The following is a 27119-nucleotide window of genomic DNA, read 5'->3' on the forward strand; positions in this document are numbered from 1 at the left end:
AAACACAAACACTATGGTGGCATTGATTAAAACATCCAAACTATACAAATTAAACAAGGCTTAGATGAACTATAAAAAAAATATCATCTGATATAAAAATGGTATAAATAGCAGTACACCGGGAGCAATGGAATGTAACACCACTATAGATTTAGAAAGGAGATAGGAAGTGATATATTCTTATTAAACATAAATATACAGAGCATTGTCATCAAATACAACATTTTAGTATTCCAAGATAAAAATGTTTACAAAGGTTAATAAACTGTCAACATCTAATACTAGTAAAGAAAAAATATACAGATGTATAATACACCGCACACATTTGAAAACTAGCGGTAATGAATAATAATAAATATTCTTTTGCATTGGAAGGTACACACTACATACATTTAAACCAATGCCTTATATACCAAGATGAATAGTAGCACATTTATAAAGAATTATTACTCATAAAAAATGTTATTTCACTGCCTATTATGCAGAAAACATTAAAACAAATGTACAGTCCTTCATCTGCAGCGTTTTTAAGGTTTTAAATAAATATGGCACTTTACTGCATCAGCTACTGTACTTAAAGGGTAATTAGCAAGGCCTATACTATTATACCTGTGGAGTAGCAGTTTGTTGCAAACTCACATGATGCCCAACATTCAAAAGCCCCCTATAAATAATCCAAAGGATTTTCATTCACTGTATATAGAATATATAGAATTTCCTGTATAATGCACTGAGCTAGAGTTAAGTTTTTATTACAAAAACTGTACTAAAAACATGATCTTATAAAACATATATACTGTAGTACAGTTAAAGCTTTTGTATGCTTAGACCATTATCAAAATTGCTTGTCCAAGTCTTCACACTTAATTCAGATCAGAATATATCAGTCTAAACAAATTGCTCCTTTGTTTTCATGTTCAGAGACCTTCAAATGCATTTGAAGTTCTCTTTTAACCTTTCTGCATTTATTTAAATCTCCCTTTTATTTATCTCAATACACTTTTCTATGCTTCCCTAAACAATGTAAAAAACAGAAAACAGGAGATAACTGAATAAAAGTTAACATGATTCATAACTTGTAGTATCTAGTTAACCAATATTGCTGCAATTTTGAATTTGTTATAGAGTGACTTACCCCAATGTTGTCATAGTGACTATGGTGTACCAAAAGGCAGAGGGGATACTTGTAAACTTGCTGTTCATTGAGCCTTTCTCTGCATAAAACATGACAGTGGCGAAAATGATGATTGCCATAGTAAGAGAGAAAAGAAGAAATCCCAGCTCTGAGGCACAACTCTTAAGTGTGTAGCCAAGGATCCGAAGGCCTTGTGAGTGGCGGGAAAACTTAAAGATCCGGAAAACTCTGAACACACGTAATGTGACAAAAGCGCCACTTACGTCCTCATTATTTGTCATCACAAGGGCAATATAATAGGGCATGATGGCCACTACATCAATGATACTCATTACACTTCGTACAAATTGATAGCGGCTAGGTGCTGCCACTAAACGAAGAAGGTACTCCACAGTAAAGATCATTACACATGCTGTATCCAGGCAAAAGAAGGCCATAGCATAACGCTCACCACATGGCAACTCACGCATGGAGCTTCCACTTAAACCACATGGTACTGTCTCTACTACATTGGCAATAACAGAGACAGCAATAAAGAAACCAGTTACATAATAAAAGACTAAAGCCAGCGTGCTAGTGTGTGGGTTCTCAAAGGCACGCCACATCTTCTGACGAACGGACATAACAGGCAGGAGTCCATCTGCTTGGTTTTCATTATCAGCATCATCCAATAGTCTCTCTGCATTTTCTCTGCGCCTGTCCTTGTACTCCTCATAGCAGCAATCACCAATTATCTCAGGAAGTATGCCAAAGAAGGCCATCTCCTCATCAAATGCAGCAATACACTCATGACGTGGGTAATGTAATCGTCCTGTACGATAAAAATTAAGGATATGGCGGAAAATGTCTGGGTCTCTGTCAAAAAAATACTCTCCAGTATCCTGATTGTAGAAAAAGTCCCGTTCAGTGCTGCCCAATAATGTATCTGGATAGCGCTCCAGTGTGTTTCGCCATGTTTGGAAGCGAGTACCACTGATATTTAAAACAATCAAGGTGTCCTGAGTTCTCTTCCGCTCACCATGTGGAGGAGGAGGCATGGGGCCTGTGGCCACTGGCATCCAACCAATGGCTGCAGCCCTGGCAAAAGGCATCCAGGATGCCACACCAGCCGCCATGGTCATAAGTGTCCGTTATCTATTCCTTTTTCAGATATGAAGAAAATAAATTAGCAATTAGAAAAAATAACAAGTGAATTTTAGGTCCAGATTGGCAAAATAAAAAGCAAAATCACTTTTAGAACATAATATGATCACCTTCAACAAATGTACACAGTTTAGCAATGCATCTCCAGGTTACAATCCCCAGTCAGCACCATATGGCTTAAATATAACATTGTGTTCATCAACAATTGTCTGTGAAGAATACCATGTGTTGCTTGCACTGTCAGAGCTGCATCAGCTGCAGGTAGAGATCAGCTCTGTCTGCAGTGTTCAGTCATCTATCTCTTGTCTCAGTGTCTTGTCTCCCAGGAGTGACACTGCCAAGCATATCACACTGCATTCCTGTGCTTTCTCTTTTACTATAGCACATCAATCACAAGCCGGTTGCTGTCACAGAATTACTGCTGTTTTTCCCTGCAAAATTAGGAGACCCATTCTTTTTCTACTAAATGAGCTTCTGTTGTTTGCATTTAAAGCATTAGCATAACTGTGCCAGCAGACTTTGCTTATCACTAACAAATGCACCAGTTTCTGTAGACCATATCCCCTTTATACAAGTCTCTTACGTACCTTATTTCTGGTTGCAGAAAGTGTGTAGCTAGTAGCTACCTTTACAAAAAAAGTAATAACCTTAGGTTATCTCCACAGGTTCTGTTACAGATCCTTGTATGAACTGGAGATAGGTGCAGCAACAAGTATAGAGAGAAAGCAAACACTCCAGGTAAGTTACCTCTTCCGGAAAGCATGAGATCTTGAGACCTGGGGTTAAAAAAAATTAGTGCACCCTGGGGGGATCAGGAAACTGGAAAAGATTAGGGCGCAGTAAGGCTTCTCTTTGCTTCTAGTCCAGTGGGTGGTACATCATATATAGCCGACAGCTGAGGACATCTGCTGTTGTAGCATTAGAATCTGTATCCCTAGCAGATCCTACATCCCTCTCTCATGCACCAGCATTCAGATCAAATCCCCTCCCCTGCCTCTCGCAGCCTTTTTCTTCATTGTTCACTTAAGGAGGACTATCGCAGTTACTGCTCAACTCAACAGTAAAGGAAAGAAGTAGTAAGCAGCCTACAAAAATCACTATATATATATATATATATATCTATATATATATATATATATATATATATATATATATATAAAAATAATTTATTTAAAAGTGTAGAAAATGTTTTGTTAGTATTTATAAAAGTTGACATATTGTGATTTCATAAAAAATCTAAAAAAAATAACTCTGTGTTTGTGTGGAGATGAGGGAAGCACATTTTTCAGTGCCTAGGGCAGCACAATATCTAAGTCCACTCCTGAGCTGAGTTTTTTCTACTTATGCTCAGTGAAAGTATTTTTTCCAGTCAATTAGCATTGCCAGGAAGTATTTAACAGCCAATAAGATTTAGCAGTAAGTAAAGTACACTGAAACTACTGTATAGGAAAATGTATATTTAAATCATTTTTTCTTTTTTTTCCGGTACATAAAAATGTTTTCAATGTGCTTTCCTGCTGTATTCCCATGCAACAGAAAATGCTAAATATATTTCCCATGTAAGGCTACATACAACTCTATAGAATGCTTTTATTTTATCTGTAAGATTGTACACAAGGTGCAGAGACAGAAAGGTAAGGGAGACACTGATTTGTAGGTATGGTCTGAGATCAGTACCGCATGGGGTTTTAAATTGGCAAATTTATGGGTTTAAAAAAGTGTAAAGGGGCGTTTTTTTTTTTTGTTGTTGTTTTTTTTTTTAATCATTTTACAAATGTTTACTTTTATAGCTATGGATCCTTGTCATAATGAGTTTACAGGTTTAAACTTAAAGCCATATGTAGTATCTTATTATGTATAATGATTATTTGTAATGTATAATATGAGTTATAAGGTCTCATATAAGGCACATCTTCACATACACTTTGCTTAAAAAGCTTCTGACTCTCCCACAAAGCTCCTATGTTATATTTATGATTATATAGTTCCTTTTTAGAATATAACCTACAGCAATGCTACAAACTGGAATAGGTTGAGCTCTAGCAGATGCAGGGTGTTGTCAAACACAAATTCATCTTTGACATCTATGAATCTGTGGAGTTTTTTAATGTATTCTGTCACTCACTTGTAAAATGGTAATGTGACTAGATGGATCCATTGAATGGATAACATATTATCGGGGGAGGGCCCTATTTATTATATTAAGGTTCCCAGGAAGGGAACATGTCTACCCACATTCAAGGAGAGCAAGGCAGCATTCACTGCCAGAATTTAACATTGCAGACAATTGCTTGTGCAGCCCCTCCCCCTAATCTCACATACATAATTGTGCAAGAGCAGGGCTTGTCAGTCACCCCCCCCCCAACTGATCCATCTAGGATGTTTTATATCCAACACCTCTTACAATTTCTGCTTCACTTCACTTCTGTTTGCAGGTTCACAAAAATAGACTCCATAAAGTGTTTTGAAAATGAAAATGTAGCAATTAAACATGTAAACAAGAACTATTAAATACAGTAGAATTGCTGCACCTGCACAACTGATCCATATCGATAGATTGCTCATTAACTGATTAGGACAGCTCCAAAAGCTGTATTGCTAGACAGGGACACAACTTTTTACCAGCATGATAAAACGGAGTGTTATTCAAAAAACATCCAGTTTTCAGAAAAATACAGAAAAGTGTAAAAATAAAAAAAAGGCAGTCATCTTTGAAATGTCAGAATTTAAGGATATAGATATATAATTGTCTCCATGTACGAAGCAGCAAAAACTGCTCCGGAGCCCTTGCAGGGCAGGTTCCCTTATGCGAGCTGATATAAACAATGTGCTTAACCCCTTTGCAAGCAATACTGCAATACTATAATGCTCTAACACAGAGTATTTTTTGCGCTTTTATGTTCTTTTAAATGTTTTGATATAGTCATTAAACAACCTTAGCTGAAGGTGTTGGCTCTGAACATAGGCTTAATGTAAGTTTATTGGAGCCGACATTCAAATTTAATATCTGAATGCAGGAATTGCATATTAAAATGCTAACATGTGTTCTATAGTTGCATTACAGTAGCAGAACAATGTCAAGTGAAATTACTAAATGCTCATTAATAACCATACGTTTAGCGGTTCATGTATTTGATATCTAGGTATTTAGTGTGTCCAGGAGACTAAGGTCGTAAAAATCACTTAAAGGGACATTAAATTAATTTATTATATATACATTAGAAATAAATTACTGCATTGAAAAATATCTGCATACCAATGATGATTTAAAAGCATTTTATTACCACAATTTTCCTTGATTTAATGTCCAGGGATGTACCACATGACATGTTGTTTATCTTATGTCCTTTGCTGTGGCCAATTAAGGACCAATATAAATTAGCTTCTGCACATGCCAAGCAATCACTGTGCGTGATGTAGGAGAGACATGGTTCAGTTGAATGCACTTCAACCTCTGGAAGCACTTGAAAAACTACTTTCCAATAGAAATGACAGGAAAAGCAGACAAAATAAGCAATAAAAGTGCAAAGCTGTTTTATTATTACAGTCTTTTTCTGTGTATTATTAAACATTTATAGAGAATTCAGTTTTCGAGTTTAAAGTCTTTTTAACTCACTGCAAAGTAGAACAATCTGCTACTCATTTTTTCTTTGATATATTGAATCCATGTTCTTTGTTCCAAACATTTAAACTCTGTGCTTTCACTGCACCAAGCCAATGAAGCTGGATATGAACATAATAGAAACATATGCCTCTTCTCTGTTTCCATAAATACATTGTGCCATTTACATCCCTTAGGATTAGTCCAGATCCTATCACAGTTTTACATGTTTTATCTCAGTAACTCTTTCCAACTGGTTTGTGCATTTCCCTGTACCACTTTATTAAATTGAAGGGTTTTGTATAATATAAGTTTTTAATTTCTGAACTTTATTTCCATTGTTTATATTACCACTGAGGATTGACTTTATTAATTATTTTAACACACAATTTAAACTGAAAAACTTTATTTATATCAAACTAAACAATAAATGTATGGCAGTTATTTGCACATATGGCTGTATGTACTGTATGTTGCAGATACAAAAATCATAAATGTGTCCCTAGAATATGCCACCAATGACAGTATGACAGTATGACAATGAAAACTTTCTAATTTACTCCTATTATCACATTTTCTTGATAGCCACTAATAAGCAAGCGCTATCCAGGGTGCTGAACCTAAAATGGGGTGGCTCCTAAGCTTTACATTCCTGCTTTTCAATTAAAGATAACAAAAGAACAAAGAAAAAATGATAATAGGAGTAAATTAGCAAGTTTCTAAAAATTGTACGCTCTATCGGAATCATGAAACAACAAATTTGGGTTTAGTATCCCTTTAAGTCTGGAGCCCCTTATCATATAAGTCTGCAAGCCCAGCTGTTTATAGATCACCTTCATGAGAGCTGTTTTACAACATTGCAACTCTTGCCAGGGCCCTTTATCCATTTGTCTCCCATAAATCCTACCCTGCATATTAGACCTATGTTAAAGTGCTGCATAATCTGTCGACACTCTACAAATAAATTATAATTATAGTAATAACAATAAAGTCTCCACTTTCAATAGAAATTGTAAAGCCCACAATTTTCAGAATAAATCACATTAGGGTATAACATAAATAATGATGTTGCATTTTTTTAATATATATATATTATAAATAATAAATAATGATGTTCATTTAAACACTGAACTGCAAAATATCTACATGCAAAATATTGAAACTGTCATTTTGTTAGTATAATGTGTGGGGTTTAGCAAATCAGTCCAGAAATAAACCACTGGTGGGTTTTTCTATATTATTTCCTTTTAATTTGGCTAATTATGTCTGGATGTAAATAATTTTGTGCACTGCTCTAAAGAGTCCCTGTGCAGTATGTAGGTGGGTCAGGCAAATATGAAGACCAAACTGTTTCTTTCATGATTCAGATAGAGCATACCATTTAAACAACTTTGTAATTGAATTCTATCATCAAATTTTCTTTGTTCTATTCGTATCTTTTGTTGAAATGCAGAGATTTTAGCTTAGGAGCGTGCATGTTTCTGCAGCACTATACGGCAACAGTTTTGCAGGAATATTATTAATTTGCAAGAGCTCTAGATAGCAGCACTAATTCTTGAAATGTGCTCCATGTACCTAGCTATGTATTTCTTTAACCCCTTAATGACCAAGGACGTACGCCACACGTCCTCAAAAAAAATACAGTTAATGACCGAGGACGTGTGGCGTACGTCCTTGGTCTGGAAAGCAGCTGGAAGCGATCCTGCTCGCTTCCAGCTGCTTTCCAGTTATTGCAGTGATGCCTCGATATCGAGGCATCCTGCAATAACCCCCCTTGGCCATCCGATGCAGAGAGAGCCACTCTGTGGCCCTCTCTGCACCGGACATCGGTGGCCGGTATCGTTGGTGGGTGGGAGCAAGTCTTGGAGGCGGGTGGGCGGCCATCGGTGTGCCGGATGAAGGGGAGGAGGGCGGGATCGGGGGCGGGACAGGCGGGGGCGCGCACGGGAGCGCGCGCGTGCACAGGGGGCGGCGGGCGGGCGCGTGCACGGGGTGGGAGCGGGAGGGAACCGCTACACTGCAGAAAAAAAAAAGTTAAGAAAAGTAAAAAAAAAAACATTTAACAAAATAAATGATGATCTAAGGGTTCTGGAAGGGGTGGGGGTTGGTCTGGGGAGCTACACTACAGAAAAGGGCTATGAAAAAACCAATAAACATACTTTTGTTACTAAACTGGGTACTGGCAGACAGCTGCCAGTACCCAAGATGGCGCCCATTAAGGCAGAGGGGGTGGGTTAGAAAGCTGTTTGGTGGGGGATCAGTGAGGTTGGGGGCTAAGGGGGGATCCTACACAGCAGCATATGTAAATATGCCAAAAAAAAAAAAGCCCAAACATAGCTTTTATTTTAGTACTGGCAGAGTTTCTGCCAGTACTTAAGATGGCGGGGACAATTGTGGGGTGGGGGAGGGAAGAGAGCTGTTTGGGAGGGATCAGGGGGTCTGATGTTTTAGGTGGGAGGCTAAGCTCTAAACTAAAGCTAAAATTAACCCTGCAAGCTCCCTACCAGCTACATAATTAACCCCATCACTGCTAGCCATAATACACGTGTGATGCGCAGCGGCATTTGGCGGCCTTCTGATTACCACAAAGCAACGCCAAAGCCATATATGTCTGCTATTTCTGAATAAAGGGGATCCCAGAGAAGCATTTACAACCATTTGTGCCATAATTGAACAAGCTGTTTGTAAATGATTTCAGTGAGAAACCTAAAATTGTGAAAAATGTAACTTTTTTTTAATTTGATCGCATTTGGCGGTGAAATGGTGGCATGAAATATACCAAAATGGGCCTAGATCAATACTTGGGGTTGTCTACTACACTATACTAAAGCTAAAATTGCCCCTAAAAGCTCCCTACATGCTCCCTAATTAACCCCTTCACTGCTGGGCATAATACACGTGTAGTGCGCAGTGGCATTTAGCAGCCTTCTAATTACCAAAAAGCAACGCCAAAGCCATATATGTCTGCTATTTCTGAACAAAGGGGATCCCAGAGATTAATTTAAAATAATTTAAGCCATAATTGCAAAAGCTGTTTGTAAATAATTTCAGTGAGAAACCAAAAGTTTGTGAAAAAATTAGTGAAAAAGTGAACATTTTTTTGTATTTAATCGCATTTGGCGGTGAAATGGTGGCATGAAATATACCAAAATGGGCCTAGATCAATACTTTGGGATGTCTACTAAAAAAAAAAATATACATGTCAATGGATATTCAGAGATTCCTGAAAGATATTAGTGTTCTAATGTAACTAGCGCTAATTTTGAAAAATAATGGTTTGGAAATAGCAAAGTGCTACTTGTATTTATGGCCCTATAACTTATAAAAAAAGCAAAGAAGATGTAAACATTGGGTATTTCTAAACTCAGGACAACTATTTAGCATGGGTGTTTTTTGGTGGTTGTAGATGTGTAACAGATTTTGGGGGTCAAAGTTAGAAAAAGTGTGTTTTTTTCAATTTTTTCCTCATATTTTATCATTTTTTTTATAGTAAATTATAAGATATGATGAAAATAATGGTATTTTTAGAAAGTCCATTTAATGGCGAGAAAAACGGTATATAATATGTGTGGGTACAGTAAATGAGTAAGAGGAAAATTACAGCTAAACACAAACACCGCAGAAATGTAAAAATAGCCTTGGTCCCAAACGGACAAAAAATGGAAAAGTGCTGTGGTCATTAAGGGGTTAACAAAGAATAACACGGTTAAAAAACAAATTTGATAATAGAAGTACATTTGAAACTGTTTAAAAAATGGTTTGCTCTGTCTGAATCACAAAAGAACATTTCTGAGTTGCATATCCCTTCACATTCTAGCATTTCTAGGGAGAATGGAATTAACCAGCACAATTCCCAGATATATAAAAACAACACTAATAGATTTGAAATGTTGTATTGTTTTCATGAATTAACCATGTAATTTTGAGTTGAACGTCCCTATATATTATTAAGATATTTAAATATTAGATATTTACAAAACAATATGATATCACAAAGTAATATATGTTATTTTCAATCAAGATAAGAAGACATTTGGCTGTTAGAGAGAGCTGCAAAGCAAATTAAGATTTAAATTTTATATTTTTTATTTTTTCCAAACAAATCTCCTTCTTAATGAACTTAGTCCTATGACCAATGCAATCTGTTTTTCTATAAAAGAGAAATCTCACATTTTAATCTTAACCATCTTTTTTTTTTTAATTAATGACCATTAATAAAAGGTTATTATATTTTTTTCACTTTTCACTCTTAATTAACTTCCTGTGAATTTAAAAAGTTGTGTACATTGTCTATGTGTTATATTTAGATAATCACTCAAATTGATTATAAATTTTTTGTATTCCACTGTGGGGAATATGACCTTTATGTGCATAAAGTAATAATGTTGACAAGCTTTTTATTAAAGGGACATACAAATAAAAAAAGAAAGAAAGAAAATCTGATGCGAGGCATTTTTGCTATTGCACTATTGCTCCCTCCTGAAAAGGGGTTAAATACCTAATTAATTATCAGCTCTGGAACTGCAATTCACTACTGGGACATAGCTGAATACATCTGGTGAACCAAAGTCAAGAGGAATATGTGCATATCCACCAATCAGCAGCTAGCTTCCAGTAGTGCATTGCTGCTTCTGAGCCTACCTAGGTATGGTTTTCAACAAAGGATACAAAGAGAAAGAAGTACATTTTAAAAAGAGGTATACTGTAATTTTTTGTTTCTAAATTGCATGCTTTATCTAAATCATGAAACTTGAATTTTCATCCATTCCAATGTGAAACTAAACAGTCAAGAAACATACCCACTTTTTTTCTTTTGTGATTCAGATAGAGCATGCAATTTTAAGCAACTTTCAAATTTACTCCTATTATCACATTTTCTTCATTTTCTTGGTATGTTTATTTGAAAAGGAAGCAAGTAAGTTTAGATGCCGGCCCATTTTTGGTGAACAACCTGGGTTGTCCTTGCTGATTGGACAGCACCAATAAACAAGTGCTGTTCATGGTCTGAACCAAAAATTTGCTGGCTCCTTAGCTTAGATGCCTTCTTTTTTAAATAAAGATAGCAAGAGAAGGAAGAAAAAAATGATAATAGAAGTAAATTAGAAAGTTGCTTAAAATTGCATGCTCTATCTGAATCATGAAAGAAAATAAATTTGGGTTCAGTATACCTTTAATGGGATATTAAACAGCAAATACATGCTACACATAAAGATGTATTCAAAGCACAGACAAGCCTTATTATTATTATTATTATTGGTTATTTGTAGAGCGCCAACAGATTCCACAATGCTATAAACAAATGCGGAGTACAACAGAACATTTATAGGGATCAAACAGGTAAAGGGCCCTGCCAAGAGTTGCACTGTTGTAGTCAGCTCTTAAGAAGGTGATCTACAAACAGCTGGACTCTTAAGCTTACATGCTAAGGGGGTTCAGGGAATAGCAATGGAGGAGAGGAAATGGTATAAAGAGAGGTTAGTGTAGGTTGTATGCATCCCTGAACAGTAGAGTCTTTAGGGAGCGCTTGAAGCTTTCAAAACTAGGGGAGAGTCATGTGGAGACTCTTGAGCAGAGGGAAGGGGATGGGAGGGAGAGTATCTGGAGATGATGGATATGATGGAGTTATAGAGATATAGGAGGTGGAGATTTTGGAAGAAGGGGGGAAAATAAGGAGCTCAATTTTGGAGAGATTTAGCTTGAGGTAGTGAGAGGACATCCAGGAAGAGATGTGAGAAACACAGGTTAGCAATGAAGGAGATAGGTCTGGTGCAGAGAAGTAGATTTGGGTGTCATCGGCATACAATTCATATTGGAAACCGTGGGACTTAATTAGAGAACCTAATGATGACGTGTAGATTGAGCAGAGAAGGGGACCGAGGACAGAGCCTTGCCGTACTCCGACAGAAAGTGGTGACCAGGCAGAGGAGGCCCCAGAGAAGGCTACACTAAAGGTATGGTTTAAATGGTAGGAAGAGAACCACGAGAGGGCTGTGTCACAAATGCCAAAGGATTGGAGGGTTTGGAGCAAAAAAAGGGTGGTCAACAATATCAAAGGCTGCAGACAGATCAAGGAGGATAAGCATAGAGAAATGGCCTTTTGATTTTGCTGTAAGTAGGTCATTGGTAACCTTAACGATTGCTGTCTCTGTGGAGTGATGGTGATGAAATCCAGATTGCAGTGGGTCAAGGAGGGAGTTTAATGTAAGGACATGAGATAGGTGTGCATATACTAGCTTTTCAAGAAGCTTTGAGGCAAGAGGGAGGAGGGAAATAGGGTGGTAGTTAGATGGGGAGGTTGGATCAAGGGAAGGTTTTTTGAGGATAGGTGTGACCAGTGCATGTTTCAGAGATGAAGGAAATATACCGGTGCTGAGGGAGAGGTTGAAAATGTGTGTGAGTATAGGGGTAAGGGTAGAAGAGAGGGAGTGAGGGGAGTAGCTGTGAGGGGATAGGGTCATGGGGACAGGTAGTGAGGTGAGAGCGCAGTATAAAGGGCAGAAACTTCTTCCTCAGTAACAGGGGAGAAAGAGCTAAGTTTATGGCTATGTGCGTTGTGGTTGATTGCGAGCGTTTGAGGGGGTGAGAGAATAGAAGTATGTTGAGAGCTGATTTAGTTTCTGATGGAGTCGATTTTGTTATTACAGTGGCTGGCAAAGTCTTGAGCTGAGAGACGTTTTGGGTTTAAAGAAAGAGTAGAGATAAGAATAGAGAAGTAATGTTGCTTATAGAGATTAAGGGCAGAATAGTAGGAGTTCAAGATAAATTTGTAATGAAGAAAATCAGCTAAACCGAGATTTTCTCCAGTTCCGCTCAGCATTACGGGAACATCTATATAGTATGTAGTAGGAGTATTAGAATAATATGTAGCTGTGTTTTTTACCATTATATTAGTTGTTTAAATATTGATGATGTAAATGTAAAAAATTAGGGCTAGATTACAAGTGCAGCACTATATATATCGCTTTCATTAAAGTGATATTAGCGCTCCACTTTGTAATACCAGTGCATAATAATGTGCGCGGGTATTACAAGTTACCACAATGGAATCACTGAGCTCACGAGAGAACGCACTTCCATAGACTCAGATGCTGCCATCTTCATTTTTTAATAAACTACACTAGGCTGTATTTTGTGGGCATTTTGGGCAGATTTATAAAATTAACCAGAGATCCGATCTCTTGTTAATTTTATAAGCGCAAATTGCTACCGCAAGCTTGCGGTAGCAATAACCAACCACTTGTAATGGCTGGTTAAGTATTGCACTCCCGCAAATGGGCAAATTTGCCCGTTTGCGGGAGCACAATAATTTAGCACTCCACTTGTAATCTAGCCCTTAGTTTCTATAAAGTACACTAGATGTTAAAAAGTAATGTGCACTGCCATCTTTGAATTAGTTTTCTATTTATCACTGTCTCCTGTGGAGAACAATTAGGGAAATATATATAAACAAGGTAATAAACTAGTCTGTGTGAAAAAACACTCAGCTTTGTTTATATTAGTCGGTTTTATTGCTTGTTTTATATCTGTTCCTCATTGTGAAAAGCAGGGCAGTAAGATAAGCTTAAAACTTAAGTTTAGACATTGCAGCGCTCATTACTTTATAGAAAATCTGTGGAATTTAAAAAAACAACAATTTTTAGAATCAAATCACAGGAAAAGGGGACAAAATAAATAATTAAGTATATTACAAAAATGTTTGACTACACAAAAGTAAACTTTTTCTATTACAATATCATACAGTTTAATATCCCTTTAAGGAGATTACTTAAATTAAGCTTTTCATAATTGTATGTAAACTAAACCAACATATTTTTTGTATGATGTGTTGATTTAAATTACCCCCCCCCCCCCACACACACACACATATTTAGGTTAGTAAGCAAAGTAGTGAAAGACTAGGTATCCACATGCTGTAAGTGGAATTGACACTTTAGAATCTAATATACCACCTTATATCTCTCCCACCTGCCACCTTATCACCTCCCACCTGCCACCTGCCACCTAGGAGTGCATTTTCTTCTGTTGGCTCTTGTTTACAAATCTTTTTTATAGCCAATATTTAAAGGGACAGTCTAGACCAAAATAAATTTCATGATTCAGATAGAGAATGTAATTTTAAACAATTTTCCAATTTACTTTTATCACCAATTTTGCTTTGTTCTCTTGGTATTCTTAGTTGAAAGCTAAACCTAGGAGGTTCATATGCTAATTTCTAAGCCCTTGAAGGCCGCCTCTTCTCTCAGGGCATTTTGACAGTTTTTCACCACTAGAGGGTGTTAGTTCATGCTTGTCATATAGATAACACTGTGCTCACGCACGTGGAGTTCCAGTGAGCAAGCTCTGATTGGCTAAAATGGATGTCTGTCAAAAGAACTGAAATAAGGGGGCAGTTTGCAGAGGCTTAGATACAAAGTAATCACAGAGGTAAAAAGTATATTAATATAACAGTGTTGGTAAGGCAAAACTAGGGAACGGGTAATAAAGGGATCGTCTGTCTTTTCAAACAATAAAAATTCTAGTGTAGACTGTCCCTTTAAGTACAGAAATTTTCAGTATAAGTGGGGATACTACAAGCAAACCACTATTTCAAATACCAAAATAAAGGTAAAGGAAATATTTGTAACTCATTTTATACAATCCAGTAGGTAAAATAGATAATTGGGAATACATTAAATGGCAGAAAGCTTTACAGTACACTGTCCTTTTAAGAAGTAAACAGTATAAGTGTGTGCGTGTGCATGTACATGTTTGTTTGTGTATACAAGCGAGCATGTGTGTAAACATGTGCAAGCATTTTGGAGAAAGAATGAAGTTTGTAGATGGATCAGCAGATTGTAAGACGCAGCAATAACCATTTAACACAAAAAAACCACATATGTTGGCTGTTTTTTTCCTTTTAGAACCCCTCAATTGCTTTTTAACTCCATATTATATTGTTATACAGTATATACCCTCAGTGTTGGCTGCCAGAAAAGGAGTGTGCCTTGTTAAACCATGTTCAGTATTTTGCAATAGGCAACATCTAACTGGCATGGGAGAGATTCCAACACTAACATTCCAAAGATGTTATTAGAATAGTGAAGCACAATGTCTCTACTAATGTCAATGCACTGACGACTACTTCAAATAATGTTCTCTCCCATATGCAATATTGTAAATTAGAATTAATTATGTCACAGGAGATGGTGTGTTAAGATACTTAGGTTTTACATTCCAATTGATTCTGCTGCCTTTAGTTCAGATGTCCGCAGTCTATTATATATGATTGAGTGAGGGCTGTATTAATGCATCATAATAACAAATTGGTTTAACCTAATTTCTGCAATTTCTATTTGATTTATACCTATAACCTAGACTGTTATTAGTTTGTTTTTAACACACACACACAAATATACACTTACTTGGATAGATCATTTGCATTATATACCTCCTATTAGTATCAAAACGTTGGAAAAAATTATTTTACAAAGAGAAATTTAAGAAAAGTGGGGTTTGTTACAAGACAGACCGATGGATTGATAGATAAATGATAGATTAAATAGATTAAATAGATATAGATGAGATATATGATAGTATATTATTCATTTGGATTAATGATGCATTTTTAATTACATATGGAGAATAAAGTGGGACAATCCAGTTATTTGTAGTTCTAGCATAGACATACTAGAGTTTTGCTGATTAAATAATTACAATCCAAAGCAATTAACTGGGACCAAGAATTCTAATCCACCTTAAGTGACTACAAGTGAGAGAGGCAGGGGCGGGGTTATGAGTTGATTGCAGTTACTTGACAGATAGGGATACGGGATCTGCTGGGGATACAAGGTATGATACTAAACCACGTTAGTAAACTCCTGGAATTATAATGTTCCCAGACAAGCTGCAGTGTTAAATAAATAGATTACTCATTGGCAGAGCATTGTGCCCGTTTTTTAATAATGAAGCAATATTTACAAACCTTAAACACTAGCTACGTAAAACCATTCTACTTTCTGCATCGGGGTCCACTCCTTTTAGCAATATTGTACACAAGTCTGATTAAAAAGAAGTTCAATATAAATAACATATTAAGATGGTACTACAGAGTTTATGAAAACCTGGCTATAAGCAAAAAGCTTCCTATTTTTCTGTTATCTTTGTTGCTTCAGTCGTTGTCTTATATACTGTATCTTGTATTTCAAAGCACGGGCTGACAGCAGGTTGATTTCACTGAGACCTTGTTTAGATAGAAAACCAGTAGATGGAGCAATGATGCAAAACAAAAGCCTTTTTTCTCAGTTTACAGCTCCAGCAAGCGTCCCTTACTTCAACTGACAATAGGTGTTGGGGGAAGGGACAATTACCAGCTACCTAATATTTTGCACTTCACAGCTTGTACTATTTATTTAGGGTGTAATGTTTATGCATGCAATACATTGCTGCATCAGTAATCAATTTGCTTACTACTGTTCCAGCCACATTAAATAAATAAATAAATAAATAATCAGCAATTTACTCAAAACAAAATTCACAAAACCCTAATTACATAGTTGGAGCACTTGGCCAGCGTTGTGAGAGCAAACACATATTGTGACTTTTAATATAAGAATAAATTATTTCTGTGGGTATTAAGTTGACTAAAACAAAAAAAAAGTCTGAAAAGCATTTATATTAGTATTCTTTTTGCATTCAGTTCTGAATCAGTATTGGGAGCCTGCCAAATAAAAAAAAGCATTATTTGCTAAGCTTAATCGTTTTAGGCAAAATATTGTTTGTCAGTAATACTTTCTTTTATGCTAATGTTAAAATAGTTTTCCACTGTTAGTCACAGAAAACGAGGCATTTTTTATTCTAAATTACACCAAAGAAATTGTTTTGGAATAATTTTACAGGTTGTAGGGAAGCTATTTTTTTTACATAGCTCTAATTTTATTCTCTTTGTTGTATTTTACTTTGTTTTTAGTTTATCTTATTTATATAGAATTGTAGAATATATTTTATAAATGAAAGTTATGCATTGTGTGAGGTATATACAGCATGCATTGTGTGAGGTATATACAGCATGCATTGTGTGAGGTATATACAGCATGCATTGTGTGAGGTATGTACAGCATGCATTGTGTGAGGTATATACAGCATGCATTGTGTGAGGTATATACAGCATGCATTGTGTGAGGTATACAGCATGCATTGTGTGAGGTATATACAGCATGCATTGTGTGAGGTATATACAGCATGCATTGTGTGAGGTATATACAGCATGCATTGTGTGAGGTATATACAGCATGCATTGTGTGAGGTATATACAGCATGCATTGTGTGAGGTATATACAGCATGCATTGTGTGAGGTATATACAGCATGCATTGTATGAGTTATACAGCATGCATTGTGTGAGGTATACAGCATGCATTGTGTGAGTTATACAGCATGTATTGTATGAGGTCAACAACATGTATTGTATGAGGTTAACAACATGCATTGTGTGAGGTATATACAGCATGCATTGTGTGAGGTATATACAGCATGCATTGTGTGAGGTATATACAGCATGCATTGTGTGAGGTATATACAGCATGCATTGTGTGAGGTATATACAGCATGCATTGTGTGAGGTATATACAGCATGCATTGTGTGAGGTATACAGCATGCATTGTGTGAGGTATACAGCATGCATTGTGTGAGGTATACAGCATGTATTGTATGAGGTATACAGCATGTATTGTGTGAGTTATACAGCATGTATTGTATGAGGTTAACAACATGCATTGTGTGAGGTATATACAGCATGCATTGTGTGAGGTATATACAGCATGCATTGTGTGAGGTATATACAGCATGCATTGTGTGAGGTATATACAGCATGCATTGTGTGAGGTATATACAGCATGCATTGCGTGAGGTATATACAGCATGCATTGTGTGAGATATACAGCATGCATTGTGTGAGGTATACAGCATGCATTGTATGAGTTATACAGCATGTATTGTATGAGGTATACAGCATGCATTGTTTGAGGTATACAGCATGCATTGTGTGTGGTATACAGCATGCGTTTTGTGAGGTATACAGCATGCATTGTGTGAGGTATACAGCATGCATTGTGTGAGGTATACAGCATGCATTGTGTGAGGTATACAGCATGCATTGTGTGAGGTATACAGCATGCATTGTGTGAGGTATACAGCATGCATTGTGTGAGGTATACAGCATGCATTGTGTGAGGTATACAGCATGCATTGTGTGAGGTATACAGCATGCATTGTGTGAGGTATACAGCATGCATTGTGTGAGGTATAAAGCATACATTGTGTGAGGTATACAGCATGCGTTTATGAGGTATGCAACACGCATTTAGTGAGGTGCACATGGCATGCCTTGTGTGAGGTGCACACGACACGTGTTGTGTGAGATATGTGTGTGCGTATACTCAAAAAAAATTAAATATATATATATATATATATATATATATATATATATATACAGGGAGTGCAGAATTATTAGGCAAGTTGTATTTTTGAGGATTAATTTTATTATTGAACAACAACCATGTTCTCAATGAACCCAAAAAACTCATTAATATCAAAGCTGAATAGTTTTGGAAGTAGTTTTTAGTTTGTTTTTATTTATAGCTATTTTAGGGGGATATCTGTGTGTGCAGGTGACTATTACTGTGCATAATTATTAGGCAACTTAACAAAAAACAAATATATACCCATTTCAATTATTTATTTTTACCAGTGAAACCAATATAACATCTCAACATTCACAAATATACATTTCTGACATTCAAAAACAAAACAAAAACAAATCAGTGACCAATATAGCCAACTTTCTTTGCAAGGACACTCAAAAGCCTGCCATCCATGGATTCTGTCAGTGTTTTGATCTGTTCACCATCAACATTGCGTGCAGCAGCAATCACAGCCTCCCAGACACTGTTCAGAGAGGTGTACTGTTTTCCCTCCTTGTAAATCTCACATTTGATGATGGACCACAGGTTCTCAATGGGGTTCAGATCAGGTGAACAAGGAGGCCATGTCATTAGATTTTCTACTTTTATACCCTTTCTTGCCAGCCACGCTGTGGAGTACTTGGACGCGTGTGATGGAGCATTGTCCTGCATGAAAATCATGTTTTTCTTGAAGGATGCAGACTTCTTCCTGTACCACTGCTTGAAGAAGGTGTCTTCCAGAAACTGGCAGTAGGACTGGGAGTTGAGCTTGACTCCATCCTCAACCCGAAAAGGCCCCACAAGCTCATCTTTGATGATACCAGCCCAAACCAGTACTCCACCTCCACCTTGCTGGCGTCTGAGTCGGACTGGAGCTCTCTGCCCTTTACCAATCCAGCCACGGGCCCATCCATCTGGCCCATCAAGACTCACTCTCATTTCATCAGTCCATAAAACCTTAGAAAAATCAGTCTTGAGATATTTCTTGGCCCAGTCTTGACGTTTCAGCTTGTGTGTCTTGTTCAGTGGTGGTCGTCTTTCAGCCTTTCTTACCTTGGCCATGTCTCTGAGTATTGCACACCTTGTGCTTTTGGGCACTCCAGTGATGTTGCAGCTCTGAAATATGGCCAAACTGGTGGCAAGTGGCATCTTGGCAGCTGCACGCTTGACTTTTCTCAGTTCATGGGCAGTTATTTTGCGCCTTGGTTTTTCCACACGCTTCTTGTGACCCTGTTGACTATTTTGAATGAAACACTTGATTGTTCGACGATCACGCTTCAGAAGCTTTGCAATTTTAAGAGTGCTGCATCCCTCTGCAAGATATCTCACTATTTTTGACTTTTCTGAGCCTGTCAAGTCCTTCTTTTGACCCATTTTGCCAAAGGAAAGGAAGTTGCCTAATAATTATGCACACCTGATATAGGGTGTTGATGTCATTAGACCACACCCCTTCTCATTACAGAGATGCACATCACCTAATATGCTTAATTGGTAGTAGGCTTTCGAGCCTATACAGCTTGGAGTAAGACAACATGCATAAAGAGGATGATGTGGTCAAAATACTCATTTGCCTAATAATTCTGCACTCCCTGTATATATTTATTTAAAAAAATGTAAATGTTAGTTTAGAGTAGAAAAAGAACAAAGATAAATAAAGGAACCTTCAAACATATGATAGTGTAGAGACCCCTAGGGGAAATGAAGCTTATTAAGGGATGTAGTCTGGCAGGAATAGCAATATGAGGAATTTTATGGAAGTGCAGCAATGTTGCAGTTTAAGGGGAGTGACTCACCTGGGTTTTATTCCTCCCAATTCCCCATCTTTATATGAGGTGGCCAAATCGAGTTTAGGAGATTTTGAGGAAGGAGAGGTAGTGGAGGAACCTTTGGATGTTCATGTGAATGAGGCCCAGCAGCCTAGGGACCGGGGGTCATCCTGTGTCTGGGCCTAATCCCACGGTGAGAAATGTAGTCAACTGCAGGTTTGCAGGCCCTGCCTAGCAAGGCAGCAGCGGTGGTGGCATCAATGCTACATCGACTACGGGGTTAGCTCCTTTGGATGAAGCTATCAGGACCTCTGGAACCAGTGAGTCATCTGCACTTACACTAAGGGACAGGGATTCAGACTCTTCTTCAGATTCAGGGTCAGATAGTAACCAGTCTTTTGGTTTAGAGGGCAAGGATAAGCGTGGAGCTATGAGCTGAACAGCTTAGAGATAGGGTGGTCACGTTTTGCTCTGATAACCTCAGCGTGGTGCATGCCATAAATAACTTGTCAGCCTCATCCCCTGTAGTAGTAAGATATCTGCATTTTCTGGTGTTGCGTTGCCTCCTTGACAATATTCACTTCACGGCACGAAACATGCTGGGGGTGGATAATGTGGAAGCAGACGCTTTATCTCGTTGTAAATGGGAGCAATTCAGGAATTTAGTCCCAGATGCTGTCCTCCTTTGCTCTGGCAGCTCATGCAAATGGCCATTCTGTCGCTAGTGGGTTCAGCTTTGGCACCTGCGACTTTGGCCACCTATTTATTCCACTGCAGTGCATGGGAAAAGTTTTGCGGGAGACATTATGTTTCAGTAAGGGATGGTTCGCAGGTAACAATACTTGAGTGTCTGTCAGTGCTTAGGGTGAATGGTGTGCGGAAGGGGGCCGTTAAAGCCCAATTGTCAGCTCTTTCATACTTTTACAAGTTGCTAGCGATCCCTGACCCAGCTGTTTTTTTTTTTGGTGAAGCAAATAGTGCGGGGTTGGGGGCGCACAGAGATACGATTACAAGTGAGCGCCTCGAGAAGCTCTTAATTGGTTTGCAGGCGGTTTGTACATCTTTGTATGAGTGTTCTCTGTTTCGGGCAGCTTTTGTTCTGGACTTTGTGGGCGCTTTGCACGTGAGTGAACTGGTAGCACCAGGGGCACAGGTTTCAGGGAAGGATGTTCTGCTTCAACACGTTAGAGTGTATGAGTCGGTTGTCCTACTTTTTGTCCCCCGGTCTAAGATGGACCAGGATGATAAAGGCACTTGGGTGACTTTGGCCAGAAAAGGTGGGGGTACCGACTGCCCAGTAAAGGTATTGTCTGAGTTTTTGAGGGTCGGCCCTAAAGGGGAATGCGATTCTTAATCCATGCGGATGGATCTTCGCTGTTGGTCTACCAGTTCAAGAGAGTGTTGAGGGCAGTGGCTGTTAGCGTAGGTTTAAATCCACGTAGTATAGGGACGCATTTCTTCAGGATCGGCGCAGCAACGTTGGCAGTGGTGGAAGGGCAGTCTGCTGAGGGAATTAGGTGCTTAGGGAGATGGCGCTCAGATAGGTACAAGTTGTATGTTAGGCCATTGGCGTAGTAGCTTATGGGGTTCCTTTTTGTCTGGACTTATAGTTAGCAAGTTTCACTATTATTGTTTTTTAGGTCCTGCTCCTGGGCCTGTGCACATATGGATAGTGTTTCATTCATATGTCCACTGGGTGGCCGCTTCTTCGGGGGGTCAGCAGTTAGGTGTCCCTTTAACTTAGGCATCAGTTAGATGGTTTGGTTGTAGGGCGATGCGCTGGTGTGAGCTTTTGATGTTGCTCCAGGATGCGCATAGGCATTAGGGTAAGCCCCAGATAGTTGTGTTACATTTTGGAGGGAATGATACTGGTGAGATCTCAGTTTTGGATCTCATCAGGATCATTCAGGCTGATATAGTTTGGTTGAGAACATGGTGCCCGAGCATTTGTGTAGGGTGGTCCAATATGGTAGCTAGGCTACATTGGAGGCACCTGGGTTCAGCGGGTGCTGGGTATAGGATCAGAAAGAAGGTCAACAGAGAAGCGGGAAAGACTGTGTGCGGGTCGCAGGGGTTTGTGGTTCGGCACCCTAACTTGTCAGCCGACCAGAAGGTATTATACTGCCCCTATGGGGTACACTTATCTGAGGTGAGTTTAGACCTATTTTTGGCTAACCTGAGATCTGCTTTGGCCACCCAACTTTAAGTTGTGTGGGATGTGGCGGAAAGAGTCTCTTGTTGATATGGTGGTGAGAGGTAGGGGCATAATTTGAAGCTTTGGGGTGGAGTGATGGTCAGGCTGGAGGAAAGGCAACATCACTAGGTCCGAGCCTAGAGTGCCTTTTCCTTGCATGTAGGCAGACCAGGAGAACTCCTCCTAATCCCCTTGGCTAACATCCACTAAGGCGGAGTCATTCGGGGGACTCCACCATATCTTGATACCAATTTGGGCCTCTACCTTACAATGTAGGAGTTATTGGTAGGGACTCATGCCCGCCAAGCATATTTGAATATGCAGTCGGTTACCGAGTAATCTAGGGTGACCATTCACATTAGTTTCAATTAAGTTAATAAATTGGACCTGTTGGTCTTCCTCCATCTCTGTGTCCATTATTTCAGGGAGAATTAAGTGTGAGGGGTTATAAAGTTATTGAATTACGTTTGAGTTATTTCACTGGTATCCCGGACTAGGCTATCCAGTCCTTAAAGTGAAAGTAAATCCTAGCGTTTTACAAATGCTAGGATTTACTATTGAAACAAAGGGCACTTTCAGTTATGAAGTATGAGATACTTTGTGTAGAAAGCTCCTTTATTTGATTCAAACGATTGCCGCTCTTTGCTCCTACAGCAGAGCACGGCTAAAATATTTTTTGGCTAAGAGGTGACGTTTTCACCTCTTAGCCAATAGCAGTGCGGTAAATCCGGCTCCCATAGGCGCCAAGCCGGATTTACCGCACGGCTATTGGCTAAGAGGTCAAAACGTCACCTCGTAGCCAAAAATTTTTTTAGCCGTGGGCTGCTATAGCAGCTAAAAATGGTGATCGATTGAATCAAATAAAGGAGCTACATCATGAATGAAAGTGCCCTTTATTTGTTTCAATAGTAAATCCTAGCATTTGTAAAATGCTAGGACTTACTTTCACTTTAAGGAATTTAATAAAGTTGAGGAAGAAACTACAGATCAAAATCAGAACAAGGAGTCATGTAATCAAGTTGGATAGGGGGTGTAAATGAGTAAATTGCATAAGCACTTCTTTACAGAAAGGATGGTTGATTCATGGAGGCAAAGACGCATATTATAATGTCTGAGATTTTCATAAGGCCATCCTAAAATGATTACATTACAATTCATAAGGAAATATTGTTAGACTTGATGGGCTTTCAGGTCCTTTTCTAGCATAACATATGTTTTGTTGTTAAAAGGACAGAAATAATAATAAAATGCTCTAATATGCTATATATGTTTATTATTGCACTGTTACATTAAATTATCTGTGTGTTTAATACCCTCAGTCACACAGGATTAAACACATAATTAAAGTTAAATCTGGATTGACAATGCCTTACCATTCCAAAGATGAACACAGCTGTTCACTGGCAGCTATGCACATACACAGTACCTGATTGGCTTAGTTGCTGTGTTTATCTCCAGACCAGGGGCGTGATCCGATATACGGCGCAGGTTTTGGCGCAAGCGTGGAAACCTGCGCCGCCCGTAGTTTCAGTTCGCACAGCGAGCTATCACATATACGGCGCCGGCAGTTGCTAAAGTGCCGTAAGTCTGACAAACTAGCGATGCCCAGAAATCAGCGTAAGTACAAATTTCTGGAGTTGCCAGTGACTTACGGCACTTTAGAAACTGCCACCTCCTAAAAAAATGGACTAAAATATTAAATCTCCCGCTACTGTCTAACACGCCTCCCAAACATAGCCCGACACGTATACCCCTCTATCCGCAATCCCCCCTCTCACTCCTAACAATAAATGTATTAACCCCTAAACCGCCGCTCCTGGACCCCGCCACCACCTATATTAACTGTATTACCCCTTAATCTGAGCCCCGTACACCGCCGTCACCTATATTATATATATTAACCCCTAATCTGAGCCCCCTACACTGCCGCCAGCTACATTAAATGTCTAACCCCCTAATCTGATCCCCCTACACCGCCGCCAGCTACATTAATTGTCTAACCACCTAATCTGACCCCCCTACACCGCCGCCAGCTACATTAAAATGAGTACCCCCTAATGTGAGCCCCTACCCCGCTGCCACCTACATTAAAATGATTACCCCCTAATGTGAGCCCTACCCCGCCGCCACCTACATTAAAATGATTACCCCCTAATGTGAGCCCCTACCCCGCCGCCAGCTACATTAAAATGATTACCCCCTAATGTGTGCCCCCTACCCCGCCGCCAGCTACATTAAAATGATTACCCCCTAATGTGAGCCCCCTACCCTGCCGCCACCTACATTAAAATGATTACCCCCTAATGTGAGCCCCTACCCTGCAGCCACCTACATTAAAATGATTACCCCCTAATGTGAGCCCCCTACCCTGCCGCCACCTACATTAAAATTATTACCCCCTAATGTGAGCCCCCTACACTGCCGCCACCTATATTAAATATATTAACCACTAAACCTAAGTCTAACCCTAACACCTCCTAACGTAATTATTATTAAAATAAATCTAAATAATATTAATAATATTAACTAAACTATTCCTATTTAAATCTAAATACTTACCTATAAAGTAAACCCTAAGATAGCTACAATATAATTAATAATTACATTATAGCTATTTTAGGGTTTATATTTATTTTACAGGTAACTTGGTATTTATTTTAACTAGGTACAATAGCTATTAAATAGTTAATAACGATTTAATAGCTACCTAGTTAAAATAATTACCAAATTACCTGTAAAATAAATCCTAACCTAAGTTACAAATACTTCTACACTATCAATAAATTAATTAAATAAACTACAATTATCTAAACTAAAATATAATTAAATACACTAAACTATATTAAAACCCCCCCACTAAATTACAAAAATAAAAAAAGATTACAAGAATTTTAAGCCAATTACACCTAATCTAAGCCCCCTAATAAAATAACAAAGCCCCCCAAAATAAAAAAATGTCCCTACCCTAAACTAAATTACAAAAGCTCTATTACCAGCCCTTAAAAGGGCCTTTTGTGGGGTATTGCCCCAAAGTAATCAGCTCTTTTACCTGTAAAAAAAAACAAAACAAAAAACCCCATAACAACCCACCACCCACACACCCCTACTCTAAAACCCACCTGATCCCCCCTTAAAAAACCCCCCAAGTGGTCCTTACCTGTCCTGAAGACCGGCGGAGAAGTCTTCTTCCAGGAGGCGACCTCGTCTTCTTCCAGGAACCAGCCGGCGCGGAGCGAAGGAGTTGAAGACCGATGACCGCGGAGCTCAAGATCACCCTCTCTGTAACTGAAGGCCGGCGATGTAGGAACTGAAGATCGGCGGTGCTGGAACTGAAGACCAGAGCCGTGGAGGATCCTCTTCATACGATCGCTGCCGTACACTGAATAGGAATTCAAGGTACACGATTAAAAATTCTATTGGCTATTCAAATCTGCCAATAGAATTAACGTAGCTCTCATCCAATTGGCTGATTTGAATTTGAAGGATCAAATCAGCCAATAGGAATTCAAGGGACGCCATTTTTAATCGCGTACCTTGAATTCCTATTCAGTGTACGGCGGCGATCGTATGAAGAGGATCCTCCACGCTCCATGGCTCCGGTCTTCAGTTCCAGCGTCGCCGATCTTCAGTTCCTGCATCACCGGTCTTCAGTTCCAGAGAGGACGGTCTTCAGCTCCGTGGTCATCGGTCTTCATCTCCTCCGCTCCACGCCGGCTGGTTCCTGGAAGAAGAGGTCGCCGCCTGGAACAGGACCTTCTCCCCCGGTCTTCAGGACAGGTAAGGACCACTTGGGGGTTAGACTTAGGTTTTTTAAGGGGGGATCGGGTGGGTTTTAGAGTAGGGGTGTGTGGGCTGTGGGTTGTTCTTTTTTTTTTTTTACAGGTAAAAGAGCTGATTACTTTGGGGCAATGCCCCACAAAAGGCCCTTTTAAGGGCTGGTAATAGAGCTGATTACTTTTGTAATTTAGTTTAGGGTAGGGACATTTTTTTTATTTTTGGGGGCTTTGTTATTTTATTAGGGGGCTTAAATTAGGTGTAATTAGCTTAAATTTTTTGTAATCTTTTTTTATATTTTGTAATTTAGTGGGGGTTTTTGTAATATAGTTTAGTGTATTTAATTATATTTTAGTTTAGATCATTGTAGTTTAATTAATTTATTGATAGTGTAGGTTTATTTGTAACTTAGGTTAGGATTTATTTTACAGGTAATTTGGTAATTATTTTAACTAGGTAGCTATTAAATAGTTATTAACTATTTAATAGCTATTGTACCTAGTTAAAATAAATACCAAGTTACCTGTAAAATAAATATAAAACCTAAAATAGCTACAATGTAATTATTAATTATATTGTAGCTATCTTAGGGTTTATTTTATAGTTAAGTATTTAGATTTAAATTAGAATAATTTAGTTAATATTATTAATATTATTTATATTTATTTTAATAATAATTACGTTAGGGGGTGTTAGGGTTAGATTTAGGTTTAGTGGTTAATATATTTAATATAGGTGGCGGCGGTGTAGGGGGATTAGATTAGGGGTTAATAAATTTAATATAGGTGGCGGCGATGTAGGGGGATCATATTAGGGGGTAATATAGTTAATGTAGCTGGCGGCGGTGTAGGGGGATCACATAAGGGGGTAATCATTTTAATGTAGGTGGTGGCGGGGTAGGGGCTCACATTAGAGGGTAATCATTTTAATGTAGCTGGCGGGGGTAGGGGCTCACATTAGGAGGTAATCATTTTAATGTAGCTTACGGCGGTGTAAGGGGATCATATTAGGGGGTTAGACATTTAATGTAGCTGGCGGCGGTGTAGGGGGATCATTTTAAGGGGTAATC

The 27119-nt window shown here is 38.5% G+C and overlaps 1 protein-coding gene across 1 annotated transcript in view; it reads right to left on the reverse strand.

Moving 5' to 3' along the window:
- Positions 1-2250, reverse strand: part of KCND2 (potassium voltage-gated channel subfamily D member 2) — an 814746-nt gene extending 812496 nt beyond the window's left edge. Inside the window, exon 1 of the mRNA XM_053716682.1 lies at positions 1136-2250. Coding sequence (XP_053572657.1) covers positions 1136-2250 — 1115 coding nt within the window. The remainder of the gene's footprint in view (positions 1-1135) is intronic.
- Between the last annotated feature and the right edge of the window lie 24869 nt (positions 2251-27119).

Source organism: Bombina bombina, chromosome 6 (genome assembly GCF_027579735.1).
Source record: "Bombina bombina isolate aBomBom1 chromosome 6, aBomBom1.pri, whole genome shotgun sequence".
In the NCBI taxonomy this organism is placed as follows: Eukaryota; Metazoa; Chordata; class Amphibia; order Anura; family Bombinatoridae; genus Bombina; species Bombina bombina.